The sequence below is a fragment of the Triplophysa rosa genome, linkage group LG7 (assembly GCF_024868665.1).
Source record: "Triplophysa rosa linkage group LG7, Trosa_1v2, whole genome shotgun sequence".
NCBI classification, from domain to species: domain Eukaryota; kingdom Metazoa; phylum Chordata; class Actinopteri; order Cypriniformes; family Nemacheilidae; genus Triplophysa; species Triplophysa rosa.
In genome coordinates this window covers 8,491,580-8,515,963 of record NC_079896.1, presented here as the reverse complement: position 1 = coordinate 8,515,963, position 24,384 = coordinate 8,491,580, and the positions used below count along the sequence as shown (strand labels likewise).

The 24,384-nt window shown below is 38.8% G+C and overlaps 2 protein-coding genes across 3 annotated transcripts in view; both read left to right on the top strand.

Moving 5' to 3' along the window:
- pde4ba (phosphodiesterase 4B, cAMP-specific a) overlaps positions 1-8,941 on the top strand; it is a 168,482-nt gene extending 159,541 nt beyond the window's left edge. The window contains exons 9-17 of the mRNA XM_057339051.1: positions 2,626-2,719; positions 5,137-5,309; positions 5,442-5,540; positions 5,627-5,791; positions 5,880-5,979; positions 6,063-6,217; positions 6,327-6,449; positions 6,553-6,735; positions 6,818-8,941. Coding sequence (XP_057195034.1) covers positions 2,626-2,719; positions 5,137-5,309; positions 5,442-5,540; positions 5,627-5,791; positions 5,880-5,979; positions 6,063-6,217; positions 6,327-6,449; positions 6,553-6,735; positions 6,818-7,189 — 1,464 coding nt within the window. The 3' untranslated portion in view covers positions 7,190-8,941. The remainder of the gene's footprint in view (positions 1-2,625; positions 2,720-5,136; positions 5,310-5,441; positions 5,541-5,626; positions 5,792-5,879; positions 5,980-6,062; positions 6,218-6,326; positions 6,450-6,552; positions 6,736-6,817) is intronic.
- Positions 8,942-15,280: 6,339 nt separating this feature from the next.
- Positions 15,281-24,384, top strand: part of sgip1a (SH3GL interacting endocytic adaptor 1a) — a 63,082-nt gene continuing 53,978 nt past the window's right edge. Inside the window, exons 1-3 of one of the 2 annotated variants that reach the window (XM_057339005.1) lie at positions 15,281-15,531; positions 16,029-16,151; positions 16,922-17,083. The gene's annotated coding sequence lies outside the window, so the exon portion shown is untranslated. The remainder of the gene's footprint in view (positions 15,532-16,028; positions 16,152-16,921; positions 17,084-24,384) is intronic. The other variant, XM_057339004.1, reaches the window with a different exon arrangement.

Here is a 24,384-nt window from a genome sequence, read left to right as displayed (position 1 = left end):
TACATCTGACTAGAAGCCTCACTCGCAGCGGAGGAACCCCCACTGCAGCATAATGCAGAGAGATTCTCTGCTGTTTTTCCTCTTTTAGTCTCCCTTTCTCTGCTCCTCTCTCCCTCCCACACTCGTTTTTTTCTCATGCAGGCACGCAAACACAGACGTGCACGTCGCTCAGTTCAGAAGATAATCCAAAATCGTTTCATGAATCCTTTGAGCTTCTCTTTTATACTCCATGGGAACATTTTCTTGAATCTGAGACCAACTTTACTGCACTGAGAGTTGAACGAAGTGTCTCGCACCATTTTAGTGGGGATATCAAAATTGAATCTTTGCGCATCTACTTTCTGTTAGTTCATAGATTCATCATTTTGCACCAAATAGGTTTCTATTTTTTTCTTGCTTTAAGCATAATTTAATCAAATATATAGTGAAAAAAAAACAATTTACCAGTAGGGTATGAAAAATGTATTTATAGTATTCTTCATTACTTAAAGTTACAATATATATATATATGATTTGAAAAACAAATCTTAATATCTTAAACTAATTTGCTCCTCAATCTTAATTGAGGTATTTTGGAAAAGAATCTAGATTTTTTTGTAATGTGCACTTGGGTTTTCCTCTGTCAGTGGATTCTGCCCCGGTTGGTTATTGCAAGGCACCTCATTGATTCTGGCCGACTGCCTCCTCCTGATTCAGATGAATTGGGGGTTGAATTGGCAGTATGTGTCCTTGCGGTGCCTGGGCGGCCATCTTTGGGGCTAGGGAGGGAGGGAATCCGCAGCAGCCGGGGGTCACATGATGCTGTTGCCATGGCGTTGGGATGTTGGTGTAATTGGTGCTCGGGTAGATGGAGCAAAGCGAGAAAGAGTAGCGGGGGGTGTTGATGTCACCGAAAAAGACAAAGAGAGGCAATTATCCAAGTCTCCATCTCCTCTCCCACCATACAAACACTAGCTGATGCCTCCGAGATAAAAATAGCACTGAGCTCCATATGATGCCGTTATCATGGGCAGCCTCGTGCATTGTGGGAATGCAATAAAGACGGGCGACCGGGACTATCCTTGGGTATTATATCACCTGAAGGGGGTATACACTAGAGAGGTCATCTAAAGCTCCTTCCTTCCCTCTCAAGTCACCTTTGTAGCATGCTTAGTGGACATGAACAGGCTTAAAGTTGTATTTGATTAGAAATCCTTTGAGAACGAAGGTTGATGAATTGTTCTCAAAGGGACGAGGGTATCCTTGGACCTCTTGTTCTTCATATCTTGTCTTTTCCTTTCCCTGCATAACAAAGCAGGGACTCCCCCCTCCTCTACCATCTCCCTGTCAAATCATATGTGCTGTGCTGTGTTGCTGGGGCTGACAGACTTGAGAACGGGAGGGGGAGACGAACAAGGGAGGGGGAGAGAGAGAAAGACAGAGCAAGATGATGAGAAAGCGAGAATGTACTGCAGCATTGGAGCGGCACTAATCCAGCAGAGGAAGACCCCCCTCCAGCCAGATGAGCATCCCTGCGTTTTTTCCGACATCCCATCCTCCCACTGCTCCGCAGCTTTATCATCTCCATTATTCATTGGCATTTTCAGACCCTCCGTGTCGGTTCTAGCTCTCGCCGTTTGTCTGGATCCTCCAGCCCAGGACGGGATTTTCCCATCCGCTCTCATCGCAGCCATGGAGAGTCAACGACGGAGCGTTTCGGCCAATAGCCGTCGTGGCGACGGCTCGCGTCTGCTCCTCGGCAACTAATCCATACCAAGCAGAAGAAGAGAGGAGAGAAGAAGGGGTTTTTCGTGTTCCCATCCTGAAGAATCCCTTTCATCTGCCTCTCTCTGGCTCTTTTCCTTCGTGGTATAGGAGTGCGCTGTTGTGGATTTCGGGAGATTAAATACCATCCAAAATGCCTGAGGCCAATTACCTTCTCTCTGTATCCTGGGGTTACATTAAGGTGTGTATGGTGGCTGATTTGTTTTTTAAAGTCGGCTAATGGCTTATGGTTTTGGTGTTTGTTGGTGGTCTAGAAAGAAGTTGAGGTGGAATACCTACTACGGGGGTCTTGTGCTGGAATGCGAAGATCTGATCATCTGTTATGGGCTCATGAATTTGTCTTCAATTGGTTTAAATAGAGATTTGGATGTGAAAACATCATCTTGTATTGGGGACTTTTGTGATTTTGTAATAAGCACTAAAAATCTGAGATGTGGCGCAGGATATGGCTGGCATTTTTTCATTTATTTAATTATATATGCATTTTTTTATTTACCACCAACATTGCGTCTCTTTGTGGCTATGTAATATATGAATTAAAAAATTCTGTATATAAAAAAAATCATTTTAACTTGCGAAACTAAGTTATCTTTTAACCACTTTGTAGTTTAGCTCATTTCATTTGCATTGTTTAATTTTTGCAATTAGATCATTAAGAAAACACATTAACAAGCCAATAAAATGTATATTTTACAGTATTTATTATTTCTGAGACCATTGTTTGATATGACGGGATCCGGTACTGTACGCAAATTCTAATTCATTCACAGTGCATCAGAGAATGGCGACCCTAATAAAGACTCAATGTTGAACGTTTTTCAGGTTTTTGGACTAATGATTCTCTCCCTCTGTCTTTTCCAGTTCAAGAGAATGTTGAACAGGGAGCTGACGCACCTCTCTGAGATGAGCAGATCTGGCAACCAGGTGTCTGAGTTCATCTCCAACACCTTTATGGGTAATTCTATAAATATTTACTGTAACAAAACACAGACACATGCACACTTCCCTGAACGTGGGCTGAAACTGCGCCATCGTGGAGCGAATTTGGGGCGCGCCGTTTTGAGAACCGAAATGCAGTTCACAAATGGATTGGGTGGAAAAACAGGAAAATCGAAGGTGAAGAAAAGAAATTATTCTTGAAATATGACAAAACACAGATATTGTACATCAGGCATACAGTATGAATCAGGCAAAATCAGGCATACAGTATGAAGGCTCATTTTGTTTGTGGAGTGCCGTGAGATGGCATCAGACATTGGTTTCTGCATGAGGAGAGAGATTCCCAATGCAGCAGTTGGAAAAGAGGGAGGGAGGAAAGGAGAGCAGAATTAGGGAAGGGAGGGGGACCGAAGGGGGGTTGGGATCCTGCTGTAAAGCAATGCTGACGGTGGAACCCCCCAGCACGGTACATCCAGGCAAGAAAACATGTGACTCATCCAGCTTCTGTGCTTTTAAACAGATGGAATCACATATCCCATCTATACACAGACAGACACGCGCGCACACGCATAAACATTTCTGCATGTCGCATTGCGCTTTTGAAAAATTTGCTTTTTGAAGTTTTTGTCTTTAATTAGGAGATTTTGACAACACATACCATTTTCTTAAATAATCTTTTTTCGTAAAAAATAATCGACAGTAAACCATTTTGAGACATTGCATGACAATGTATTATTTACCAAATGTTTTGTTTTGTTTTGTTTTGTTTTAAGCTTAAATAATACTAAACAATCATTGAGGTTTATGCTAAAAACAACAAAACAAAACAAGACAACAAAGCAAGTAATTAAAATAAACTTAAGTAAAGCTATTTGTTTTGTCTATCTTTACGAATGATTTTATTTTTAATAATAATTTTAATATTTTTTTTAATAAAAAAATATAAATTATGATTTTTTTTTTTGTGTTGTCAAAATGTCTTTATTAAAGGTGTATAATAAATTATATTTCATTATATTATTTATCCAAATTATTTGTTAAATGTGTCCCGCTTGAAATGAGATGAAGGTGAAATAAGATGAAGGTGAAATTTCGCACGTGAGTCTCGCTCTCGTTGCCAGGATTATATTGATCGAAAAGTGGTGTGGATTTCTCTGGCATTAACTGACAAAACATCTGTGTGCCGTGTCACACGTGATGGCTCTGTTTATGCCTCTCAGGATTCACTGTTCTTTGTCTGTCTGCATCAAAAAGAGCAAGTATTGCAGTGATAGTGACTCGAGCACAATGCGTCTTCCCCCCCCCCTGCTGTATCTTGCATCTGCGCCTTGCATTCTCGTTGGATTTTTAATGTGTGTGAGGCGTGAGGATGACATGTGACTGTGAATCTTGAGAAGAGGGAGGAAAAGGACGGAGGAAAAAAGCCATGATGGGTGTTTGTGGGAAAACAGGCAAATTGGCTATAATGAGCAATGTGAAGGAGCCGCATTGATCAGATAGAAGCTGTTTTCTTTCGGATTGGTCGCGTCTTTATCACAAGAGCAAAGAGAAAAGGCTTTTGAGATGAAAGTGATTCAAGTGCTCCCTCATCTCCGGCCTCTTTTTATTCTGTCATCTTCACTCATCAGAGAAGATCCAAGAATATCTGTAGACTGAGACGCGGGTTAGTGTTGAACAGAGGCACGTGAATGAAAAGGATAATGAGTGTTGTGAATTAAGCAACCCTCACCTCCTTTCATTTTCCCGGGCATTATCATGCTTTTTCTGCATCATGCCAGAGCTTTACGGCGAGAGAGATCTCCGTTATCTGGTGTAACCGAATAACCCCTCTGGGGCCAAGAGCTGACTGTGTCGCAGCTTGAGAAAATTAAAATAAGAGTCTTCTGTTCAGAACTCTCTTTTGGGGTGAACTGTCCCTTTAAGAGTGTTTGTCAATGTACATCCTAAGGGTTGACCTTTAGGAGATGCCATATGAGGCATGGACACAGGGTCCCCCGCAGTGGTTTGTTGACAGGTCCGCCACTGTGAAAACGGAGAAGGAGGGGTCGACCCTGCTCGAATACCTCAAGTCTCTCTAAATGAGCATCTGTTCTGGCCTGTTTGCGGGCAATGAAGCTCTCACACGGGGCAGATGTAAGCTATTCAACTGTAGCACTGCACCTGGGCCAAGGGCAGCTCTCGACGTCACTGAGGGAAACGCGATACGCGGCCACCGGTTTTCCGACAATGAGCTTTTGTGCGGGCGTGTATGCGTCTGGTCTGTTTGGAAACTACAATGAAGAGATTGAATATTCTGGAATGTGATCTGGCAACAACTGCCGCTCTCGTCTAGAGTGATCCGAGACGTGTTTTAGTTCTCATTTTCGTAGTTGTCAGGATTAGTTACCAAATATTTATCAGTTTTTATAGAAACTGTCTCGCTGTTTCTCACAGACAAACAGAATGAGGTGGAGATTCCCTCGCCCACTCCAAAGGCCAGAGAGAAGAAGAAAAAGCAGTTGATGACTCAGATCAGCGGCGTGAAGAAGGTGTCCCACGGGTCCAGCCTCAACTGTGGCATCGCTCGCTTCGGCGTCAAAACCGACAAGGAGGATTTACTGTCAAAGGTAATGAACAGAACTATTGCAACATTTCTGATGTGTGGTTTTTGTGCTGGCTTCCTGTTGATCTCATTCCTCTCTTTCTTTCTTTCTTTCTTTCTTTCTTTCTTTCTTTCTTTCTTTCTTTCTTTCTTTCAGGAATTGGAAGATCTGAACAAATGGGGCCTGAACATCTTCACAGTTTCAGAGTTTTCAAACAACCGGCCTCTTACGTGCATTATGTATGCAATCTTCCAGGTAAGTCCTTCCTCTTGTTATTTATTTATTGAGAACTTAATGCATTTAGCTGTGATTTATATGCAATTTTTTACTTCTCTCTTTAGGAACGAGATATGCTCAAGACGTTTAAGATCCCGGCAGATACATTCGTGATGTATATGATGACCCTGGAGGATCACTATCACCAAGACGTGGCGTATCACAACAGCCTTCATGCTGCCGATGTGGCCCAGTCGACTCACATTCTGCTGTCCACACCTGCATTAGATGTAAGGACGGTTTTTATTTTAAATATCACCTTCATACCTGCTTGGCTTGTTATTATATTACTCACAATTTTACTTTTGTTCTAAACAGGCTGTCTTTACCGATCTTGAGATCCTGGCTGCCATTTTTGCCGCAGCAATCCATGACGTGGACCATCCTGGCGTTTCCAACCAGTTCCTCATCAATACAAGTAAGTAACCACAAATCCCAAACTTTAATAGCGACATAGAGATCATAGAGACGCCTGAATTAATCTTCGCTCATTTCTTCCAGACTCCGAGTTAGCGCTCATGTACAACGACGAGTCGGTTTTGGAGAACCACCACCTAGCCGTGGGCTTTAAACTTCTCCAGGAGGAAAACTGCGACATCTTCCAGAACCTCACCAAGAAACAAAGGCAGTCGCTCAGGAAGATGGTCATCGACATGGTGAGATTCTTCATTGTGTATTCATCCACACCATCCACTTTTTTTTACAGCGCAATTGTTTTTACGCGGATGTTTTCTTAACGTATTTTTTATGTTGTCCTGTTAACAGGTACTGGCCACAGATATGTCAAAACACATGAGCTTACTAGCTGATCTGAAGACCATGGTAGAGACGAAAAAAGTGACAAGCTCGGGAGTGCTACTTCTGGACAACTACACAGACAGGATACAGGTACTAAATTCTGGACTTACTCCTGTATGGTATATGAAATAAGATGAATTATCGGAATACTTCAGCTTTATTGAGTAAAAACTGAATTGTGATATCATTGCAGGTTCTGCGGAACATGGTTCACTGTGCAGATCTGAGCAATCCAACCAAGTCTCTGGAGCTGTACCGGCAATGGACCGACCGCATCATGGACGAGTTCTTTCACCAGGGTGATCGAGAAAGGGAACGTGGCATGGAGATCAGCCCCATGTGTGACAAACACACAGCCTCGGTGGAGAAATCACAGGTCAGTAAATGAGTCAATAAATAAACTTGACCACAATTCATCCATGAGAGCCAATTTAAAACAGTGCTTTAACTTTCTTCAGGTGGGTTTTATTGACTACATTGTCCACCCGCTGTGGGAGACCTGGGCCGACTTGGTGCATCCGGATGCCCAGGACATCCTGGACACACTGGAGGATAATCGGAACTGGTACCAGAGCATGATCCCTCAGAGCCCTTCCCCGCCCTTCTACCAGCCCGACAAAGAGGGCAACGGTGGGGGGTCGGGACCCGACAAGTTTCAATTCGAGCTCACGTTAGAGGAGGAGGACTCTGAGGGCACGGAAAAGGACGAACAGAGTCAGGGCGACGACGAAGAAGAGGAGGAAGAAGACGAAGACAGGGCTGAGGACATGGAATCATCCACTACACACATCCAGATAGTTACCGAAGACGCCTCACCGGTCGACACATAGGACCCTGTTGTCCTGTTACTAGATGGTAGCTGTTTTTTTCCCCTTGCGAGAGGAGCAATCTTGCAGTTGATGCTTTTTCGAGAAACCCCACGTGGGGTGCTTTTTTAGGCCCTCGTGGGAGGAGGATGTCTTTCCCTCCTTGCACTTACGTTTGGAGATGGTTTGGTAGGAGCTCTCAGGAAATAAATGCTGCAGACATTTTGGACCTGAACGATTGACAGGCGACTTTGTTAAACATGAAGGATTGGGGCCAACGTGGACAGTTTGTTTGTTTAATAGGGGTCGAGGAGTAGACACTACTGAGAGGATTTCTTTTATTTTCGACTTTTTGTAAAGCTATGGGTGTGCGAGATTAAACACGAACTACTGAAGAACAAGTATTTGTTAAGAAAGAGAAACTGTTTACTTTTCTGTACCATTTGTCTAAAGACTGTGTGCCTTTTTACTATTGTCTTTTTAATAGTCTTTTATTTATTGAACACGTTTTAGTATAACTGTATGTTGAGATGTTTTTGTTTTCTAAAGCAAACCAGACAAAACATGCAGACTTGTTTTATATATATATATATATCTACGCTGGAGAGAGAACTTAGTGTCTTCCTTTGTTTGGCAATATAACGTAATAATCCAAACATCTGACAAAACAAAGAAACGTTTATTCTACGAGGCACTTTCTGTTCATTACATACGTTTTTTGTCAGACGTTTTAACTATGAGCACAAACTCTGTTTCTTTAGAAAATACCTGTACGTCATTTACATTCACATCGTTGACAATTGTTGCACAAAAGCTTTAAATGACAGTATACAGACCCAAAAATGTACTATTAAAAATAACCCCCTCAAGAAATAAAATACACGGGGTCTGATAATTGACAGAAATCATAAAAAAAGCCAAAGGTATATTCACTTAAATAGTAGGTTGATTTTATTTATTATAATCGTCTTCCGCACATCAACAAAATGAGAGACAAAAGACAGATTTTGAGCTTTCAAAACCAGCTTAACTTAGTACAGAACATTCCCACAGCTAATTTAATTAGACTTCTTTAAAAAGTCTGTACCTGTACTGTCCTATAATCAAATCTCCTCCAATTGGTTTTCCTCCAATGAAAACCATTGACGTACATACAGTTTTTACCCCACCTCACAGAATGCTTCACTTGATGTCAATCAAGATCTGATATGTGACGTCATGAAGTTCAAGCTACGGTTCTGAAATCTGAAGATGTGATCTTTCAGTCTTTTTCTCTTTTAACATTGGCTAATATTGCAACAACCAACTTATTCAGATTTCAACATTCAATGTCAGTTTAGTAATGACATTCACGCTTTGAGGTACTCAAACTACCTTACGCTCAAAGTATCACCAGTGAAACCGTTAATGGCCAAAGTAGCATGCAAAAGTATGTTTGTGCGCACATATGTACGTGTCTACACTTAACTGTGTTTGTGTGCGTGTCAGTGTCTATTGGGTTATTCGCTGGATCACCAGCCCACGCTTTCACGACTCCTTCCATCTTCTTTGTTTATATGCGCTCAAATCGGTCCTCTACTGTTTATAACAGTGTATTTATTATTATTACTGTCGACTGTACATAAGGAATAATGTTTCTTTGTAAATTGATTAATTTATATGCACTTGCATTACCGAACATTGGTGGTGTTTTTGTGTAGTGGGCTCTTGGACTGAGTCTGTTTTATTTAGTAATATTGTTTATGTTTTAATATAAATAAATATATATATTATATATACTATGTATGAATATATTGCACAATTTTCAACTGCCCAGAACAGTAGCCTATGAGACACGCGACCCATTGGTAACGGGGAGAGTCTGTAGATAAGACATAAATACATACTGTAGACTTCTGTCAGATATTAGAAGCTTTGTGTATCACTGTTTGGTGTAACATCGATAAGTCGATATCTCACAGAATGTTGCCCTCAAATATTTACAACATTTTGGATGGAGATTGCTAAGATTGGTTCAGAAGTTTTATAGATTGGCCTGTAAATACACATATTCTGTGTTCAGTTTGCAGGGGATGAATTACATTCACAGTCACATCACGGTCTCTGAATGACAACAATGTGAAATCGATATAATTACGAAAGTGTGATCTTCTGTAATTATTTGTGCTAATGTGAACTATTTTTCTGACCTTGTTAGCAGTTTTGAAATTCAAATTGTCAAGTATAACTTTGTTAATCTTTGTTCTTTTGGTCCGATTTGTGTCCAAAAGCATTCAACAGAATTAGTGCTATATCTGCATGAGGGATGAGTTTTTATCGTCTGGTTATCCCACATTGTTGCAGGTGAATATTCAATGTTTCACACAATGTATGGTAATAATATTGTATATTGTGTTCAATAAAATCTGAAGCTACTTTTCTATGAAGTGATTAAAGACTAGCATGAATATACTCCTTGTGTGAATGTCTTTTATTTGCTTTGTTGGCGACTATTAGGGCTATTGTTTAAAAATAAGAATTTTCTCACAATTTTAAATCACATTCTTACCTTTGCTAGTTTTAATTAGTTTTAATAATTCATATAGTATTTAGTGGTAAACTGATCAAATGTAAAAATAATGCAATAAATCAGTTTATGGAGTATTGAAAATTTCGATTTATTTATTAAATATTTTTTCTATATAGTTATTTTTCCTGGAGCACAATATTAATCTATTTATGTCTTTCGTAAAGATAAACGTGATTAAATTCAGACAACATGTTTGTGGTAAAACATAAAAATTTGACAGGGACTTTGAACAAGGCCATGAAATCTTCATTTGGACCTGGTTGTTTTAAATTCCAGAATCCACACAAAAAAGGCTGCAATGTTTTCAACTGATGGTTGGGAAAAATATAGACAAAACAATAATATTTAGCAAAATATGCTATAAATATTATATATAATTTTTATATAAATTATAAACAAATTTGCTGGTTTGTTTCAACCCATGCATGGTTGGGTAAAACAACAACCATCAAAGGTTAATGTGGTTTTGTCCACGATTTTCTTTCAGTATGACTGGTCACATTGTATTACATCCCGAGAATATCACTCCGCGCTGTTCCTTGAGCTACGTCAGCCCTTAAATGACACAGTCAAGTGCGAACACTTGTGTGAATCATTTCGAGGCTTTTCGCCCAGAATCCTGAGACTTTAGGTAAGTCATGATAGAACCTCGATAGAGGGAGTTAGAAAAAAGGCCATTTCAGGACCTTTCAGATCCTTCATATTTTTCTGCTGATTTGAGATGAACAGCCAGTGTAGCTGAAAGTTGCCTTAAAGGCTCAGTTAAGGCTAAAGGTTGCTTGGTTACACAGAAATCAGGACAGCCATTGACCATTTTGAGCTTCCTTTTGAGTTGGAAAACTGAGCATTATGATGACTTTCTTCCCTGTAAATATATTACAGCAAAAACCATTGAAAACCAATACATTCCAGCAACAAATACGAGATTCAGTTACAATTAAAACCATCCGAAATGTTTAATTTCTACATCCTCTGCAAGATGTTTATTTAAGATATGGCAATGCAATTCTATATTAGTCATGTAGTATAATGCAAGTTCTTTCAGATCTACACTCTCCCCAGCGGGTCAGACAATATGGCAGATATTTCTGCCAGCTCGGGAGGAGTATTATTAGAGTCATATTATTAGAAATATACGTCACACTTCTTTTGACAGTTGAAATATCCTTTAATAAGCTGATTTGGGGTATTTGTAACAGTATTTTGGAGTAATATAACATACTGGTCAGCGTTTAAATTATATTATTTGTGTAAATGTTTATATTTGAGTAATTTATCATATGATGTATTATTCAATATTTCCAATAATGATCTGGGAAGTGCTGTTAACACCGAATCGTGTTCACCGAATCCAAGTTTTATAGGAGAACCTTAGAATGCAGATTATAAAGTCATTTGAAAACTCTCAATTGTTTCTAATATCATAATATAAAATTGAGACTAAAAAAACATGTTCTAGTTTGTCAAGATACAAAGGCTATTAAATGGCAGAGATTTAAATATTTACATTTCTTGTCAAATTGCTCCAATAGCTAATTATGTGATTCAATCCACTTATATTTTGTCTAACAGTCCCAGTATTGTTATATTTCTAAGAAGTTATTGTCTGAGAAAAAAATATACTAAAATAGAACATATCCTGCGCTTTGAAAGACACGATTCTGAGCAACTAAATTTCCTCTAGGAAAAAAACCAGACACTCACATATAGACTAGAGTACACGACATTCCTCTAGTTCGCTCTTCCCAAGGGCGTCGATTTGGGTAGGGACGGTATTCAGGGAACACTAAATTTTCCCAAACAATTAATCTACACCTATATATAACCACTGATGTCCGTCTGTGTCTTGTGTTTTTTACTCATTACTTATTCTATTCAACAACATTTATTTATCCAGGAATAATTTAATTGAAATTAAAAATATTTTACAAGCGCGTTCTGAAAAATAGCGCAGTTTGTGGTACACCAATGGTTAAGTTTCGTTCTCTTCAATGAGTCCCGCCTCCGTAGCTTACGTCGCTTTATGATTGGCTTTGCCTTCTGTCGCTAACGTGTGTGACGTAGGCTGCAGCTGATTCGGTATACAAAGCGCCAAAGCAGAGCTTTGTCAACAAGACGCGATGAGCATGATTGTGCAGGCTACTGTAAGAAAACATTCTTACCAACAGTTTATTGACAAAAATACGGTACAAGTTGCGTCACATATTGATTCAGGAACAGTGTTTTTCCCATTGGATCACAATCCCCTATTAACCGGATGAGTTGCAAACTTAAACGTTAGTGTGTGTCTGTAACTTGGTTACATCTATGAGGATCACTACATATAGTTTAATATCATGACAATCGACGATTTTATATGACTTAATTAAAAAATACGCATTTTTAGCTAATGTATTATTATTTGCATTATTTTGTCAGGTCAGGTGACATAAGCAGTCCCGTGATGTTGTGGAGAGGCAGGGTCACAGATGAGGTCAAAGTGACATAGTAGTATGTTAGTTGTGAAATTCAGTACTGTTATAAATCTTAGGTTAAGAATCTACAGTATAGTTTCTCAGTGTGTGTTTAAAATGAGAGATTTGAATAGTTTAGAATCCATGCACCACCAATGGTGTCATTTTATTAGGTAGGCTGGCCCAGGTGGAGAGGCAGAGGCAGGGTCACAGGTGATTAGGCTTTTAAAACATGATTATGTTATTTGTTGTGCATTATATTAAGGATGCGCTGTTATATAGGTCTATTAAGCACTCAGTCATACATACAGTAGTTTTAACAATAGGCTATGAATATAAAAAGTAGTTTTTATCCAGACTGTAAATGCAGTTAAATGTACAGTACTACTGAGTGTGTAATTGTATATTCTGGTGTATTTCTAAGGAAACTGATCCTGCTGTAGACAGCAATAGACAGTGTAGCAATGATAGTGACAACAATGAAGAACAGTGTAGAAAACTATTTCAAATAAAACTATTTTAAGTATTGTTAAATTATTATATCATTGTTTAAATAGGTCAAGTAAACGGCGCTAAACTTTAGTGACAATGAGGCTCTGCAGACAAATTTGATTTATGTCCCCACCGATGTCAAAATCAAACTTACGCCCTTGGCTCTTCCCATGAAGTAAGATTTGTGCATCATCTAAAACAGTTGAGTACCTACAATCTGTGTCTTATATGATACTGTACATACAAGTGAAGGCAAGTGCTTAACACAAATTGACTTTCAAAAATACGAATAACTAAGGGTTTAGAAACATTATGCAGACTACTCAGAGAATCCCCTGAGATTGTGTTAGCCTTGTAAATGAAGGCTGTAAATCAGTCATGACTGGCTGCAGCTATTTTTAACCTCCAACCAATTAAGAGAAGAAGCTGGTAAAAGGGGCTGGCAGGTGTCAAAAAGTCCAACTTAGCCAGCTCACCGAAATTGATTCAAAATAAAAAAAACAAATACAGAGACTAAAATATGCACAGCATTGTGTGTTCATGGACGTGCATATAGAAATAGATCCCAGCACACAGATAACTGAGACATATTAGAAAGCTACTTACTGTACATAACTATTTACTCGTGTTAATATGACACTATTTCATGTGGTGCAAATAGAAAAATGCATGGGTGAATGCCTTAAAATATTTTTTTCTAAAAATAGAAAAAGGAACAGTAAAAAGAATCAATGTAACTTTTGAACACAATTATTTTTAATATAACCAAATAAAATTAAACCTCCATCTTATCTTATTTATTATACTTTTGTAAAGAGAACAAAACACTGTCCTCAATAATAAAATGTTCAAGTATTTTCCAAAGCTCTTGCATATGTTATGTGGGGCAGCGAGATCAGCTCTTCCCAGTTATAAAGATACAGCATTTTCATTCTCCTTGGAAATTCCATGTCTGGGGCTCAGACAAGAGGCTTGCTGACTAGAGTACTTCATGTTTTACTTTTTAGTGCTGTGACAAATTTAGAAATTATTCCAATTCCCCCCATGCACCGCTCCTTCACATTGGTCCATTCAGACTTGGAATCAAATGGGTCTTAGACAGTGAGAGCTTTCTTCTGTCTGGACATCAAAATTACATTACTGCTCTTTCTTCACTTCTCGCTCTCTTTTTGATGCGCCTGACTAAAGAGTGCTAAAAAATTCATTTTCCACACTCATCAGTTGCGGGTCAGCAGTGCTCCCTCACCGGGTGCCCATGCCACAGCTGAGGACGTGTCAGTCGGTGCTGATTGGTTGATTTCTTGCCTGTTCACAGTTGCACAGCAGTCCATGTCCTGACATCATGACTAAAAACAATGAAAACAAACAAGTCTCTTAAATGCATTGTCTGTAAATGTAAATTGGACAGTTTCTAGCATCCCCTGCTGAATATTATGCAATGTAACCCAAACAACAAGCACAAACGCTGTGATATAGTGCAGTTTCAGCTATAGCCGCATAATTCTCTAAATGGCACCCACACATCCCTGCGTCCTCTCATCATGCGAGGAAGCAGAGCACAGCATAACTGCGGTGCAGTGAAGCTGGCGGGTGGGGGTTAGAGAAGAGGGAGCTGCTCTGACCTCAGGGAGAATGCTTTGGCTCAAATGAGGAGCTTAAATTCTTTCTGACATTTGGAGGACGCTGCATGTGCCCGGCCTCATCTGGCTCCAACGCTACTGAGATTACCGCGAATGAATGCACAAACACTATATCAGGGCATGTTCTAATGTTTGTCATTTGTTTATGCGTATTCTTCTGTTATTGTGTTGCAACATTCTCCTGTTTTACATAAATGATCTGCAGTCAGTGAATGAGGTAACATTGCGAACATTTGCCTGGACAGCCTTATATGGAATTTCAAGGTGTCGTAGTTCGACTCAGAAGTGAGAAAGAACCAGAAAAGCAAAAACACACGATAATACACAGAGAGAATGCTAGAAAAAGAGAGCGAGAATGTGATATCATTACATAAGGAATGTCTAACGCTTATCATCCTCATGTCTCAAACATCAGAGCCGCAGTACAAGTTGCGCTATAACACAAGCGCGGTTTCTCAATATGCGTTCTTCAGCGGTCTTGTGTCCTCGTGTTCTCGCTCTACGTCATCAAACTCTGGGATAAACTAAAACATGTAACATCACTAAAAGATTTACAGATACTACAAACAGCCGTTTAAGTGCGTATTTAAAAGCACGTGTCTACGTTTGATAAGGAGGACACGATTTCATTCGAGGATTTTCAATTAAAACTGGATTAGGCTACGCTGTTTACGCAGTGTGTGTTTATTAGCACATGATCCACCGCAAGCGCTGGAACGTAGTGAGCACCTAAATTGTTGCTATATTTTTATAGCCTACTTTTTTTATGAATTTGCAGCTGCTACTTGTACAACACAAGTCGATGTAATTCATACTTTTCGATATTTAAAACATATTTAGCGCCATGTAAAGTCCTCATGAATTATACCTGATAGTTGCAATACTTCATTTAATAAAATACTTAAATAGGCTACGCCGATCTGTCTCTGTTTGCCTGCCTCTTTGTCACGTGACCACCGTTCCCACAGTTCCATTACTAGTACGTAGCATATGTGTAAAGATTAATTTAGCTAGAAACAAAGCTTATATACTAGGTTTATACATGTGGTTCGTGTATTTGGACGTGTCGGTCGACAGCGTTTTTCCTTCCCAGCCTGTCAAAGTTTGTTCAGGGAGAGTTACTTTGTTTATGTTTTTCGTCTTGAGGGCAGGGTCGATACACAGGCGGATGTTATTGGGACATTGTGACAAGAAGTCATCTGAGGATATTTGGTAATGTGGATTTATTTTACAGTTCCGCTTTTATTTAAAGTTACGGGAGGCTCTGTTTTCATGACGTATCCCGCGAGATTTAAAAAAACAAACATCAGAGATTTTCAGAGAAGTTCAGACTTCAGAGATTATAATAGAAACACAAGTGCAACAGCGGCATGTTACCTACGTGTGCTCGTAGTTTGCCTACATATGCGAGAAACCGTACAAAACAACAGGGCTTTATTGGGTTGGAACATACTACAGGTGGATGTTTCCTGTAAATCAGTGTTAAGCCATGCAGGGCTCATGTTAACAGTTCATGCCATTGAGAAAGAAAGTTGTCAGAAGAAGATAAAGCGCGTGCATAATCTCATGTAGTTTTTCATTTTGTTAGCATGTTTATAATTATGGCAATGTGTTTAGTTTTATTTACATTTGGAGCCTCACTGTGTCTTTTTGTGGTATCATACAGACTCTAGCCTACTTAAAATATGCTCGTGTTTTTTTCTATACAGGTAAAGAGAGAAATCTGTGCAGTCGGACTGGTTCTACCGGTTCTGGCTCCGTTTACATGCAGCCGTGCTTCATGGAAGACATAACATGCCCCTCGATCCTAGGACCACCAATTTGAGCACAAGGTGAATATTCTGACTTTTTATTTGAATGGGGAAGATAAGCAAGCAACATTCTAAAGGAGAGATTTAACTCCTTTTCTTAAAGAAATATTATAAGTCAATTTATATTATTTGGATTATGGTGGTACCCATATTATACAATAACCGCATAATGCAAAGCATCATGGTGCTTATTCTTGTGACCTTAATATTACAAATATTTTTTTATTGCAACACTTACAAAACTATTGTTTTTCAGGCTTTGATAGATCAACATATATTTATCAAAACAAAGAACATTTTCGTTTTTTTAAAACCATACATGCATTCTTACTGAAAAGGAAGCAGTGTGGCAAGCTGAAACAAGCAGGGACTTGTGCTGGCTATAAAATCCTCAGAGATTTGCTTTGCACTTACCGTGGTAAATATGCCGTGTGTTTGACGGCTTGTCGGGAGTTTTTTATTTTCATGAGATTCTAGCCGTTTCATGCATGGATTTGACAAGTGATAGCAGCTATCACGACAGTTTAAGTTGAATGGCTTGGCATGTGGGAACTGCTGCCTGCAACACCTCCTTGAGAATTGCAGTTCAGTACGTGACACACTGCACACACTTTGCTCAAGTTACACATATCCAATATGGGATAGTGTTTCCTCTTGACAGGGCCCGGAATATGATCTAGTAACAAGTCAAGACATTTCTAGCAACTAGTCAGTTATCTGTCTTTGATCTGCATTTAGTTAATTGTTTGGATTAACAGGTGTTTTTTCTTTTGATGCTTTACTCTATTTAGGGGCAGTTGTGGCCTAATGGTTAGAGAGTCGGACTCATGACCAGAAGGTTGCCGGTTCGATTCCCAGGGCCGGCGGGTAACAACTGAGGTGCCCTTGAGCAAGGCACCTAACCCCTACTTGCTCCCCGGGCGCTGTAGTGATAGCTGCCCACTGCTCCGGGGGTACGTGTGTTCACTACTCTCTGGATGGGTTAAATGCAGAAGTCACATTTCGTTGCCTTGTACATGTGCAATGACAATAAATTGAATCCAAATCCAAAATCCAAATCCAAATTTAGGGATATAGAGCAAATTTTGCCCTGATGTCATGCATGAGCATTTGCACCTGAAGTGGAATTTAATTGCCGATGATGAGAGAGAGTATAAGTAATATCAGTCATTCAAAGTTCAACCAAAAATAAAAATTCTGTCTTCATATTTCCCCCTCATGTCATTCAAAACCTACATACAGTATATGAGTCTTTCTTCTGTGGGACTTTGTGTGATTTTGCGTCCATACAAACGACACAATTTTCTTTTTCCCTATAATTTTTCGTTTCGGTTGCAGGAAAGCGGTTCATTTCTACATTGTCTTGACCAAGCTTGACAATCAGGTCATCTTGGCCTCACACACTGCAGGAATGTCCTATATGCCATGTGATGTCATATAATACATCACTCTTTTGGTAAAATGCTCATAATTATTTTAAAGGGTTGACAATCATGTCAAACAATTTCAGACATTACCATCTGATTCTGTCTGGCTCATACCGTTCATCTTTGGCTTTCAGCCTGAAGTGAGGTACCATTTGAAGTCAGTACCATGTTGACTCGCGCTTACCTGAGAAAGTCTAACAGCTGGTTAAAAGTTGTGACACAACCCTGCTAAAGTCCACATTGAAGACATACTGGTATCGTAAACAGTCGTCCTTTAAGGGGGGTGGGAGCTGTCTGTTTAGAAAAGCAAGTGGAACTATAAGATCCTTTTCCAAAAGCTTGTGTTGCAGTCTTTAAGTGCAAATACATGACACAGTCTGAAAACAAAAATTTTATTTGAGATGTGTCAAAGCCACGCAGCAGCTGTGACATTAATTAAGCGGATTATTCAAGTGACAGTGATTCAATCCCGCTGTAATTCAGACAGCGATGATGCTATGGCGCAGACGTTTCTGCTTGTTCACATTTCAGTTTGGCCTAGCGGAGTGACATGATGTTGCAAGGGGTCTGTAACCAAAACTGAATCGTTACGTACGTCGTACTTGTCATGCCGCCGTGGCAATCTCTGTGGACTAAATCATGGCTCAACGATCATTTTAGCAGCTGCCATCTATGTGACTTCATTCACATGTCATAAATCAGCACTTTATACATACAGTATGAACATTCAGCAGTGTCCTATGACATCAGTACACGAGGTTTAACATCTCTTAGCCTTCCTAGAAAAAATAAAATAGAGGAAACGTGATTGATAAATGACTTCATCCTTCATGTTAGCAAGGGTTCAGAATATGTAAGGCCAATGGGACAATCGTGGTTTGTTGACTACTCAACCATTGTGACACCCCAACATTTTTATGCATTTTTTAATAGGCTGGTGTATTGAATTTCTTTTTAGCTCCTCCTCAGTACATACTAACTTACAGCTGCAGGAAAACTTAAGAGACCATTTCAGAGACCGTTTTTCTGATTTTAAATAACTATATATAGGTATACCATGTTTAGGTAAATAATCACTTTAGTTCAGTAAAATAGTAGTTTCATTCTGTGATCTACTAACAATATTTTTTATGAAATTTCATATAAAAATAATGTTTCTATTTGCATTAATTTGAAGAAAATGAGAATTGAAAAAAAAAACAGGTCAGAATAGCAGAAAAGATGCTGTGTATTTTTTCAGACCTCAAATACTGCAAAGAAACCAAGTTCATACAGTATTCATTTTTAAGCAAAACAACAGTAATATTTTGTACATGTATTTAGGAAAAATTCAAAAATTACGTTTTTTCACGTGATAATTTTTATCACCGTTTTCATGTGTCTAGTCATGCTGTCAGTCTTTCACATTGCTGTTGGATGACTTTATGTCACTCCTGAGGTTTAATTTGATTGAAATTCAACAAACACTGGACTAAAACGGCCACAATGAAATGTTGATTTAAAATGAAAATTTGTAATGTTCTCTTATTTTTTCCGTGGCTGTAGTTAGTATGCTGCATCCTGATATGCCACATCAGACCAGATGAAACGGCATGATGGGAGATGCTGGAATATTCTTCGTGAGCCATGTTTCAAACTAGATGATTCAGACGTTGAGTGGGTGGGAACCTTGTATACTCGTACATTTCTCACGAGGAAAAGGCGAGGAAACCCTCTTTAAAATATTCACAGCGTCTTTGCACATTTAACTGAATCTTTTTTGCTCTTGCACATTCTACTTAATTGGCCTTGAAAGAGCCAAGATCAAATACAATTTTAATTTCTACCCGTTTCGCTGTTCTTTTAAAGCTCCTGTGTTTTGCCACAGCACCTCAAGGAAAAGCAGTCGCAATCGTTTCTCTTTCATGTGAGAATGCAGATTTTTTTTGTGTGTAGGAGTGCCCTACATACAGGTTTCCTAGTGTTTCTTCCTGGTATCTCTTCTTTCAGCACTATAAAGACGTGAGAACCGACCCTTGTGGTCAACCTGACCAGTGTGGGGATCATCAATGGGTCATACTGTGGAAGTGAATCTTCCTCTGAGCCTAGAAATAGGTTTTGCCCAAAAATGTCAGTTCACTGTTCGTTATATAGTTTGAGAACTCCCAAATCTATTAGCGTAGCCTGGATAAGTGTGTCAGTTAGGTAGTCCTTCAGCATTTCGCTGTCACTACATACGCACAACCCACTTGGTAGAGGGTCAAGGTTGAAAAGCTCCTTCAGTGAAACAGGAACGAATCAGTTTTTCTTTTGGATTTCCCCCAGACTGTTTGTGCTGACCTGCTGTATATTCTGTATAAAATCACTGTTTATTAACAAGAAAATCATTTTTGACAGGTCAATATCATAAAAAAACTTGTAATTTAGCTTAGTTACAGTTAGTTTACTCTGTTTATGGGAAGTATAGCGTCCTACTTTAAATTCTCTCAGAAGGTGCCGAGTGAGGGAGATGCGGGAAATGAGATCAGAGAGGGGAGGGGAGCATTTACAGAAGTACATTTACTGCCTTGTTTATTTAGGCCTAAGGTCCCAACGAAGTGCTGTGAGTAAAACTAAATATATACAAATGCACACACACTGTGTTATGACACCAGGCTATTAGAGGTCCTAAACTGAGACCCTCTCTTGTGAATTCAGATTAGAGGAGTGGTGTGCAAAACTTTTCCACAGTCCTGTTCTCAGCTGTGCTCTTAGGGATGGTGAACACATACAACATGTGAACAAATCATGTGACAAGACTGATGGAATAAATAATTTAAATAGGTATTCTCTTTATAAAGATATTAAGCGCAAAAATGACTAAATCAATTTATTTTATCAAAGAGTTATTTGTTCAAATGTTAATCTAAACATCTTTATACAAAATATATTTACGATAAGGGAAATAAATACAGTAGTTATATGGGAAAGCATGATGCCATAGCAATTAAAGATCGCGTATCACAGGCAGTTCTCATATTAATCTTGAGTGCCTATACAGTAGTATTGCATACGTCGTATCTCCGAAGAGTATTTAGTTTGATCAAATTTATAAAAGAGAGATACAGCTGTACGGTTATTTCTGGAAAAACACGAGCTGCTAGAGGTGGGGAGAGTGGGATGGAACTACAGCACGAGCAAGCAACACATCACATTAATCCCTTCGTGTTTTTTACATTATGCACGTACGTATGACTAAATTTGATTTACCGCGTGCAGTTCATGTCCGGCATCATTTAGCACTGGGACCGCGCCATCTATCAGTTTCAGACGATCTCCAAATCCAGTATTATATCCACCGTTTATATACTGTAACATCCATCACTAAAATGCCGTGAACAAACAGACACATGCACCTTAACTTCACTATCGCAAGAGTAACGAGCTGCAGCACAGCCCATCTTGACGCAGCGTGGATAATCTTGATGGTAAGCGGGTCTCGCTCGTTGTTTGGATCGTAGGCAGGCTCTTTCTTTGGCCTTGCCGTGCTTTTCTGGGAGAACGGCTAATAAAAGGAATAGGATCTCTTTGACGACACAGCGATCCAGAATTATAAAAATCTTTCCGAAACAAGGGGAGTGTATCAAGTACAGAAATACTATTTTTAACAAGTTGACCATGTTAACCATGAGAGCCAGCACGTTTAACAGTGTAACGAAGTCAGAATATTTGACATAGCATGATAGCCGATCTTTAAATTAATTTAGTCTTTTGTACCCCATTGACACATTTTTTCTTGTTTTTTATCATATAGGCAATTCCATGCAAAAGTCAACCTTCATATTCATCTTTTTCACCAGGTCTGATGTCAATATTTGTTTGTTTAAATGCCCATTTGAAGTCTCAAAGTTTTTAAAGCATTTATGTTGTTATTGTTTTTAAAGTATAGTTTTCTATAGTAAGGGAAGTCAAGGGAATTGTCACATCCATAACGGTCTATATTCCTCATAAATGGACACATGAGAATTAAAATATAGTAACAATTGTATGTTCTATAAAGAGCCATCCCTTCGCCATTTGTTGGGTATTATTGCTTCTTGTTTGTACATTTTAATGTACAGAAAACATCATTTTTGTCACATCCATAACACATTAATTTTTCTGTCTTTTATAATAGACTTGTGCATATGCTGATATTTCTCTGTTGTCTGGACTGTATCATCAGATGATTAGGAAAATAAAAACAAATATTATAATATATTGGTAATAAATACATTCTCTCAGAAATTATATTTCAAGTTTTGACTTTTTTTTCTGTACAAACTTTTTACTGGAAAACAAGTCAAACTTGCTACTAGAAATGTTTTTGCAGAATAATGAAAGTTTAAAAAAAATAGGGCACAATACACTGTATTAATATGAAGGGATTTTCCATGTTGATTTTTTAGAGCTGTTTCACCTGTATTTTAAAATTTGCACTGCATTGCGTTTTGTTTCAGCGTTAAGTGAAATGTCCATAAAATTAACAGATAATGCCCCTTTTTATTTTATAGTGCATCTTCAACTGTATGTCCTTGAGATGATTAAAGCATTAATAAAATAAAAATTATACACTGCCCAGCCTTACAATACGAAGTGAAGTGAAAGTGACCTATTTGTCAGGTATGGTGACCCATACCCGAAATGTGACCTCTGTATTTAACACGTACACCCGGAGCAGTGGGCAGCTATAAGCAAGTAGGGGTAACGTGCCTTGCTCAAGGGCACCTCAGTCGTTACCCTCCGACCCTGAGAATCGAACCAGCAACCTTCTGGTCACGAGTCCGACTCTCTAACCATTAGGCCACGACTGCCCCTATTAGGCCACGACTGCCCCTATTAGGCCACGACTGCCCCTATTAGGCCACGGCTGCCCCTATACAACAAAGACCTCAGTACCTACAATGTATCTAGAATGTTATGGCTGCCGTATTTTTACAGACAATGCTGATTCTGTTTAACTAACACCGTGTCTACACCGGACGCGACCAGCGCCGCATCCAGTGTGGACAAAATAAAAAATTATAATGAGTTATAATGCATTTTATTGTCTTTTGTTGCGTCGCATAGCGCTGCGTCCGGTGTAGACACGGTGTAACACTAAGACCTTCACCCACTTATGAGGTCATAGTCTGCCATGAACCCAGAGATGAAGCCTAGCTGTTAGACACGTCTGCCCGTGTGGAAAATCCCCACGTCTACATGAGCCTTCTGTAACGCATTCCCCTGCCCGATGAGCGACGATGATTACGGGAGTGACCTAAACCAAAACAAAATTCCTGGTGCAGAGAGATGGCGCAGATTATGTGACGTGCCCGTCTGCTTTTCTCTTCTGCCTACGTGCCATTTGCCAAGCAATGCCCTGTAGCAGACGGACAAGGATCGTCTCACACTTGCATAAACCCTCATCAACTTACTTCCTGCCTTCTTGCTGACCAACAGGTTTTGAGGCTTTTAAAGCATATCAGAGCATCTCATATCAGCAACAAATACTGAATGTCTAAATACAGTAAAAGGGTCAACTGAGGCTGATGACTGGCTGTATGTTGAGCCATTTCAACTGGGTTTTAAAGTTGATTGTCAGTGACCTTCAAACATTTGTACTTTTTTGATATCTGTAAATGGGACTGTCTATAATTGAAAGAGAGGATATTTCTGGAATCTGTCTTGGTTGGAAAATTGTGTCTGGTGTGATGCCATTTTGTGACATCATTTATTTGCATTTGGGCAGTTCCAACATTATGGATGTGACATTTTCCATCAAAACGTGAAATATAATTTCTTAGAGAATGTTTTTACTACCAATATATTGAACCATCTGTTTATATTTTACCAAACCCCTGATGATTGCAGACACCAGAACAATATCAGTCTATGCACAACTTTTCTGTTTTAAAAAGATAAAAAATAATGCGTTATAGATCTGACAAAAGAAGGATACGCGTTTTTGAGAGACAAAATACTTTGTACGATTTCTGTGATTTAAAATGTACAAACCATAAGCAATAATGCCCAACAAATGAAAATGGCTCTTCATAGACCACAAAATTGTTATTTTATTTTAATTTTCATGTGCCCATTCATGAGGAATATGACCCGTTATGGATGTGACAAGACAAATCACTATAGAAAACTATGCTTTAAATACAAAAAAGTGCTTTAAAAACTTTAATAGAGACTTCACATGGGTATTTAAATATTGACATCTGATCAGTATCAGTATGATATTGCATCTTAAAGGAATGGTTAACCCCAAAATTAGGGCCCTATGAAATCTGTTTTATTTTTCCCAAATTCCGTTTTTTCCATTTTAATTTTTCTGGATTCCGTGTTTTCCGTCTTTTAAAGTACAATAGTAAGTAATATACTGTATTTGCCCACAGGAAAAATTACTTCAGTAAACTATAGTATTCACGTATAAACTAAAAACCTACAGTGGGTACTTTGAACCATACAGGGAAAAATCTGTAAAAATAGATTATAATGTACCAGTACATTTTATTTTTTCTATTGTTTTTAGGTCTATTTAAATTTAAGTACTCTTTTTAATAAAGTAATGTTTGTTAAAAGTACTATTTTTATAATTTCACTAGCACATTAACTTCCATTCACTAAAGTAAATAATATACTCGGGGGTCGGATTATAAAGAAAATCAAGGGGGGTGGTGTGGTAAAATGTAGGTGTTATAACTTATTCAAGTTAACCAGACTTTTAATTTGTCGCCGTCGCCGTAAAGCGTGTTTGACAGTAGCTTCAATGCAGTTGAAAGCTCAATACGAGCATTACACGTGCAGTACATGGAACATAACCACTTTTAATACAGACACGC